This window comes from Teleopsis dalmanni, chromosome 2 (genome assembly GCF_002237135.1).
Source record: "Teleopsis dalmanni isolate 2A chromosome 2, ASM223713v2, whole genome shotgun sequence".
In the NCBI taxonomy this organism is placed as follows: domain Eukaryota; kingdom Metazoa; phylum Arthropoda; class Insecta; order Diptera; family Diopsidae; genus Teleopsis; species Teleopsis dalmanni.
Window position 1 is genome coordinate 239908442 of NC_051847.1, and position 8245 is coordinate 239916686.

General features: G+C 28.2%; 2 protein-coding genes across 2 annotated transcripts; both read left to right on the forward strand.

The window, feature by feature from the left end:
- Positions 1 to 2268: 2268 nt before the first annotated feature.
- Positions 2269 to 4479, forward strand: LOC119685130 (glucose dehydrogenase [FAD, quinone]-like; the record flags this gene model as incomplete). The annotated part of the gene is made up of 3 exons (XM_038099338.1): positions 2269 to 2680; positions 3266 to 3597; positions 3667 to 4479. Coding segments are annotated over 3 exons (1557 nt in total), but the record flags the coding sequence as incomplete, so codon positions are not given.
- Positions 4480 to 7028: 2549 nt separating this feature from the next.
- Positions 7029 to 7784, forward strand: LOC119677105 (general odorant-binding protein 84a-like). Its single transcript, XM_038088371.1, has 3 exons — positions 7029 to 7231; positions 7353 to 7414; positions 7647 to 7784. The coding sequence occupies exons 1-3, from the start codon at positions 7159 to 7161 to the stop codon at positions 7782 to 7784; spliced, it is 273 nt and encodes a 90-aa protein (XP_037944299.1). The 5' UTR covers positions 7029 to 7158.
- Positions 7785 to 8245: the final 461 nt, after the last annotated feature.

Sequence of the window (8245 nt, forward strand, 5' to 3'; positions counted from 1 at the left end):
GATTCACGATAGTTAATAAGTATATACATACATTTCTTATTTTTGCACTATATACTATATTATGAAATACCTGTCTCTTTTATTTAAAGAAATACTTCTATTCAATGATGATGCACTGAAAATGACAAAATCTGATCCACAGAGTTTTAATCCCACGGTACTTGTTTTTGTGTTAATTTTTTTCAGTAGAAGTTTGTGGTTTAAACATTTTAATTTTGAATTTCGATCTCATGTCAAAGTTGATAAATCACTTTTAGCTTTGGTATAATAAATTTCAAAGTAACTGTAGAAAAAATAATTAAAAATCATTTTATCTGTCATTGCTAAAAGTTTTAGTCACAGCATTTTTGTGACTTTGATACGATTAAATTTTTACTTAATAATACAAATTTTTTTTTAAATAAAAATTTAGATTATTTCCGGAAATGCATTTTATTAGTTATTAAAGTTAATAAAAAAATTAATTAGCTTTAAGTTTTATTAATAATAATAAACAAAGCTAAAGTGCAATGACTGATAAGGAGCTTGAATAAATTAGCTCAAGGCTGTGCGGACAAAAAACTTAAGACACGAACTTTTTGTCAAAATACTTTACTCGTATTTAGCCTAATTGAGTTTAACGAAAAGTTAATAAAAATAATTAAAATTTTTTATTACTATAAGTAAAATGTATACGTTTGTATTTTGTGTGGATTTCAGTATTTGGTTTCTTAAAATTCAAGTTATATTAATAAAAATTTTACGTTATGCAAATTTGTTTTTATAATAATAATGGTGAAAGGAATTTGTTAAATTAAAATTGTGCTAAAACAACAAAACAAATTTAATGACAGATAAAGTAAATATTATGTGGAAACATGATATATTATTTATTAATATTCTTTTAATATATATAAATAACTTAATTTTTTTTATATTAATATAATATTTGTTATTTTGGTTTATATGTAAGCAATGTTTAATTTTGCGAAGTACAATATCTGATATTGGTAATAATTAATTTACTAAATATTATATTGATATTAAAATCTATAAACAGTTTATTTTTATTTGCATTTCCTAATATATCATCACGTTTTTAGTAAATTAAACACAATATCAGTTGAATGAACTGTTTTTTATTTATGAAAAACTTTTATTTCGATTTTTTATGATGTGTATGCCATTCCCATCTACAGTCACCACTTCAAGAAAAATTCACTACACGAAAACTAATTCTGACAAATCCATTTTTATTGCAGAAGTGGTTGTGGCAGTTGAATTTTAATATACTACCTGGTTCCATCATGACTAAAGAGTTTTTAAATATAATTTGCAGGTAAAATAGGTATTTGGATTTCTATATTATAAATACCTCTCCGTAATCAAGTTTTCTTCAAGTATGTGCTCGAAATGTTATAAGTTACATACCAAAGTTATGGTAGTATATACATATAAATATCTTCGAAACTGCTTTTAGAGCTATAGTATAGTTGCGGATAGTTAATATTAGTTGTTATCGTTTTATGATATATTATTACTTAAGATTGAAAACTTCTGAAACCTCATATGTCTGATCCAATACTTAAAAACATGAAAGTCCAGATTAACGCATATGCACTTAAAGGAAATTATCAGAAGTTGAATAAAGAAAACTTTTTAACAATAGTATCCCACTATAAATCACTTTGCAAACAGTTAACCCTCTGTAAAATAGATTTGGAAGCATCAATTTACTATATTTGCCATTAGCTACAAGCTTCGAAAAGAATCATTTTTTTCTTACTTAATTTTTTTTCTTCTCATTTTTTTCTTAACTCCTCAGGAGACTTAACTCCTGGTGCCTTCAAAACATTTATTATAATAACAGCCCATATTAAAAAATTAATTTATCAAACCATAACTTGAGATATTGGTAAAATTATTAATACAAATATATTCTTGATTTTTTCCAGATTAATTTTTAAATTCAAACAATGTGAGAAAGATTTTATAAATCAATTGATTTTAATAATATAGAAAAAAAATTTAGTTATACTTGCCTAGTCCCTTACACACCTTCTTTATAGTATAAAAAAATCAGGCAACAGCTAGATTTTAAAATGAATTTAAACTAATTGAACTCTGGCATCCCAAGATTTTATCGAAAAAATGCCAGTTATAAAGTATAGTATTCCTGTATTCATGTTGTAGACTGTCTAAATATTTAGAATAATTAATATTATATTACATTAGTTATATTAATTAATTTTATTTAATATTTTTAATTGTATTTTGTATTTTCTTTTAATTAAAGGTGGTGATGAACCCGTTGGGGCACAAATACCTTCTATGTTTTTGAATTTCATTGGCAGCGATATTGATTGGCGTTATAATACTGAACCAGAACCAATGGCTTGTCTTTCATCCGAAGGTCAACGCTGTTACTGGCCTCGTGGTAAAGTTCTTGGTGGTACCTCAGTTCTGAATGGTATGATGTACATTCGAGGCAACCGAGAAGATTATGATGATTGGGCTGCTATGGGAAACCCGGGTTGGAGTTTTAAAGATGTCTTACCATTTTTCCTTAAGTCTGAAGATAATATGCAATTGGATGAAGTAGGCACAGAATATCATGCAAAGGGTGGACTATTACCTGTTTCGAAATTTCCATACAATCCTCCACTATCTTATGCTATCTTAAAAGCTGGCGAAGAATTAGGTAAGTTAGAGTTGTCAATGTATTTATTAGTCATAATGACAACTAAAGGTCGGTTGGGTTAGCCAAACTTTCTACATCAACAAATACATTAGATACAGGCATTATTTTACCCTTCATATAGCCTTTACGAAAAGGTAACATTAATATATCGGATCAAAGATAAAATTATGTCACACTATTTTTAAGGGTTATTCCGTTAACTGCATATACTTACGATACGTTTGAACTCGAAAACGCTGGTTATATGAAATGAAGACTATATAAAGATCAAAGATTGACATGCATTTTAAAACCAAATTCTGCACTAAAAGATATCTTCATCTAATAGGTGCCTTTTATGTTATATTTCAGGCATAATAATTATGAGCAGATAAAGTTAGAAAATTTTAGCCCCCTTCAAAAAATACCTGCTTAGTTTGCTTGCCTAGCGTGACAAATTTAATTATTTATAACTAAAACAGATGATTCTCATTACATATTAAATGCGACTGTTGTCTCCATAGCTAGCTATAAGCTACCCCTGCTATCTACCATTATCATAATAATAAGTTTTAACCGATATTGATATCATTACATTGTATACAGGCTTTTCAATACAAGATCTTAATGGACAAAATTCAACCGGCTTCATGATTGCTCAAATGACAGCACGCAATGGTATACGTTACAGCTCGGCACGATCTTTCTTACGTCCTGCCCGTACACGCAATAATCTTCACATTCTACTCAACACAACAGTTTCAAAAGTGCTGGTTAATGCCAATACCAAGACTGTGCTCGGTGTTGAGGTTGTAGATCAGTTTGGAAGCATGCGTAAAATCATTGCGAAAAAAGAAGTTATCATAAGTGGTGGTGCTGTAAACTCACCACAAATACTTTTACTTAGTGGAATTGGACCCAAAGAAGATCTAATGAAGGTATTATTCATTTGTAATAAAAATTTCTAACTGGTTTTTTACTTAATTACTTATTTTTATTTAAATCAGGTCAATATACGTACTGTTCATAATCTACCCGGTGTCGGAAAAAACCTACACAATCACGTTGCTTATTTCACAAATTTCTTTATTGAGGATGCAGATACAGCTCCACTGAATTGGGCTACAGCTATGGAATATTTACTTTTCCGCGATGGTCTTATGTCCGGTACTGGTATATCAGATGTAACTGGTAAAGTAGCATCACGTTACGCTGATCGTCCCGATGTACCAGATTTACAATATTATTTCGGTGGCTATTTGGCAAGTTGTGCACGTACCGGTCAAGTGGGCGAATTACTTTCAAATAATTCACGCAGCATACAAATATTTCCAGCAGTATTAAATCCAAAATCTCGTGGCTATGTCACACTAGCTTCGGCTGATCCAATGGCATCCCCACGTATATTTGCAAATTATCTAACCGATGAACGTGATGTCAAAACACTTGTCGAGGGCATCAAATTTGCTATACGACTGTCACAAACAACACCCATGAAACAATATGGTATGCGTTTAGATCGTACAGTGGTAACGGGCTGTGAATCACAAACCTTTGGTTCAGACGCTTATTGGGAGTGTGCGGTGCGTCAAAATACTGGTCCAGAAAATCACCAGGCAGGTTCGTGTAAAATGGGACCAGCACGGGATCCCATGGCGGTTGTTGATCATGAGTTACGTGTACATGGTGTACGTGGTTTGCGTGTAATGGATACATCTATTATGCCAAAAGTAACAGCTGGTAATACGCATGCACCAGCTGTGATGATAGCAGAGAAAGGCGCGTATTTAATTAAACGTGCTTGGGGTGCTAAAGTCTGACGTTTAGATGCAACGTGGACGCTGCGTAGAGTAATTTAAAATTTTATAATATTATAAACAAAATTTTTAATTAATAAATTTATTTTGTAGTAAAAATTCAAAAATTATTGGCTTTCCAAATTAAAATTATATTTCACTAAATTCTATTACTAAACACACTTCTCGACCTTAATATCAAAATTTTTTGAATCTCTAATTGATATATCTATCTCTCTACGTGTCTATGTTGCTATCTTTACCAAATAAACTTTTACCTCTTATTTTGTTACTAGTTGGTCAGAGCTAACATTGACCGATATTCCTACTTTATTTCTGTACTATAAATTTAATAAGTCTCTTATCTTTATCTTTATTTTTTTTTATACTAACTCTAAACTTTAAGCGCTCTCCTTCACTTTTGTCTTTACTAAGTGTATTTATAGAACTAGAAATAGAAATACAAGTAAATATATATTTTACAAATTTTAGTATAAATCTGTACTTTGAAATTACATTTCAGGTTCAATATTGAATAAGGTAAGTAATATAATACCCTGACTTAATTAAGAGCTAGATATTAGATATTATTTTCTATATAATAGATGATATAATTTTTTTTCCACATATTTTTGAAAAATTGATCAGTATTGATATGGAGCTTACTCGACTGAATTAATTCAAGTTTCAATGATTGGTAGTAAAGGTGACGAACTTCATACAAATCGAACTTCTAATTTTTAGAAATAGACACATAATACCAACGCATTAAATACTTGAAAATAAATATAATTGATGTGATAGTCCAAAGAACCGTTTTTACTAACCAAATCTATGAAAAATCTATTATGTATATCCGTCTAATAAACAATTTAACTGTCGGAGTATCTTTAACGGGTCCGTAAATCTTCAATTATTCGCGATACGTTCCAATTCAGAAGCGCCAAAAAATTTGGAAAAATAACCCAAAGTCTAGTGTGTAAACTTATTGGCGTATTGGCCATGCAACCAAGGAATAAACATGCTTTTAAATAACTTTTGTAATATATAATATATAAATATAAATGAATCGTATGGATTGTAGCTATATCTAAGAGTATTAAAAATTCTTGTGGAAGTGAATGCAGCAACCAGGCTTATAAAAATAACCTACAATACATGTAATAATCTGACTTTGACTATGCAGCAACAAGATTAAGTATCCGCAAATAAGCGAGATCAAGATCAAGAATGCTGAATGCCAAAAATATTTCCTATTTCCATTTTTGGCATCTATTTCTATTTTTAAAACATTTTCTAATTCTATTTTTTGGTTCTCACATTGAAGCAGAAGAATATTTTTAGAATAACTATTAAGACCTATTCCTTTCTATATAAACATCGTGCTTGCTTGCAAGGTACACCTTAAATGTAATATAGTACTACGAGTATAATGAACAAGAGTACTAATCTTATTCAGAACCTTTATTCTAATAGTTTTACATAATTAACAATAATATATTTATGATTGTTCTAATAATATTACATGTAAAACACCTGTATTGTTGTATTGTTGCAATACATTATCATTATCTATCGATCCCAATTTCAATTCCTTTCTTTAATAATTAACTCTTATAATTGATTTGTCCGGTCTTTAGTCCACACAAATATTTATATATTATATAAATATAAATATATAAAATGTTAATTTTTTCTTACCGAAAGTGACTTGTCTTTATTACAAAAAAAAAACTGTTTAAAAGGTAAACGGATTCGAATAGCCGAGAAAAGACAGTGGTATTAGAAAATCTTCGCATTTCTTAATTGAACAAATTATAAACGAACTATAAACTAATTAAGAAATTCGAATATTTCCTCAGATCATTGATGGTGAGTAGTTGGCAATACTCGAAACAGCGTTGTATGATCAGCCAAATTTCAATAAATTAAATAAAATTTTTGTCCTTGCCTTTTCATTGCTATTCGAATCCGTCTAACTTATAAATAACTTATAATATATTTTTGTATAATATTATTAAATAATTATATATTAAAAATAATATATATATAAATATTAATATTATATACGTTATATATAAAATATGTATTATAATACTCTCATCGAAATAAATATACATTTCAGACTACAAATTTTGTATTACATACCACATAAACAACTTAAAACCACAATTCGAAATAAATCTACCAAATCCGGAAGTAAATTTATTGTTGTTCTATTCAATTGGAGGTGTAATGAAATTATTTTTATATAAACGTAATAATTTTCTTCATTTAGTTTAAATAAACAGAAAAACTTAATTAGATCAAGTCACACGACCCTCTGAGACTAAATATATGAACCTTAACAATGCAGCACTTATAATGTATTACAATATCATCAATAAAAAAATTAACAGTAACGATATATTTCCTAAATAACAATAAGCTATTATAATAAATTATATTTAAGTTTATTACAATTTTTTTACACATTAAGTATAAATATAAGTAGTTGGAAGCAGCACATCACTTCCAAACAAATATCAATTTTTATCTGGCGCAAGTCTTACAATAAAAATGTCGAATGCAGTTTTATATTTTATAAAAATATTTATATTATTGATTACGATTAGCTGTATTAAAGCTGATATTGGTGCTAAGGATAATGGTGATATATATGTAATAAAAATCAGTTCCTATAACTTTACTGTAACAACTGAAATGCCAACGAAAAATGTTACAGACTTGGAGGCGGTCACGAACTTATGCAATTCTAGTTTCTCTATACCAATAGGTGGGTAACAGCTATTAATATATTAAACTCTATAAAATAAGGTATTTATTGTTATATACAAATTTATTACAGCACATTTAATAAAAAAAAAATTGATTAAAACTAATAATATATTTTATAGATTATTTGGAAGAATTTAATAACACTGGTGAACTACCAGATATTATTGATAAAACTGGTATGGTAAGTTTGAAGTAAATATTCTAAGGATGTTCACGATTAAGTGCAAATCTTTTAACAGTATAATTTCGTTAAATTTTATTAGATTGTTACTATTACTTAATGCCAAATTAATTATTATTATTTATAATAATTAATAAAATACTTACAAAAATATTCCATATTGACAATAATTTGCACTTAACTCTAAATACTCCTCCTATAAGGAATTCAATTAAAACCAGTTTCTTCCCAGTGCTTTATACGTTGCTTTTATGAAAAGTCTGGTTTTATAGACAATTGGGCTTTAAACGTTGAACTAATAAGGCAGTACATGTGGCCAGCTACTGGTGATTCCATAAGCTATTGTCAGGAGCAAGGCAGTAAGTTATAATGACTATATATCTCATATAAATAAAAGTTCGATTTAGTGTGTATTAAAGTCCGTACTTGTTAGTATCTCTATGTTCTTTTTATTAGTAAATACGTGCAATATAGTACTTTATAAAAAGTGAAAGTTTTAAAAATCAGTAACTCAGCCTTATAAAGGTTTAATAGCATTAAATCCATTAAAATTCATTAAAGTAAATAAATAATATATAAATAAAAACCATCCGTCAATTGTTCTTTTTAATAGTATTTCGTCATCAATTTTAGTTGTATATAAAGGACGAAGATCAGTTTACAAGTAACAGTTTATAATTTTTTTTTTATTGATATTTTAATATAAAGTTAAAACTTAAATTATAGTATTAAATTAGAAAAAATAACCATTATTACGAATTTTTATCGATACAGAGTTATTTGTACTTACTTAGTTAGCCATTACAGACGTGATTCTCTCTTGACCGCGAT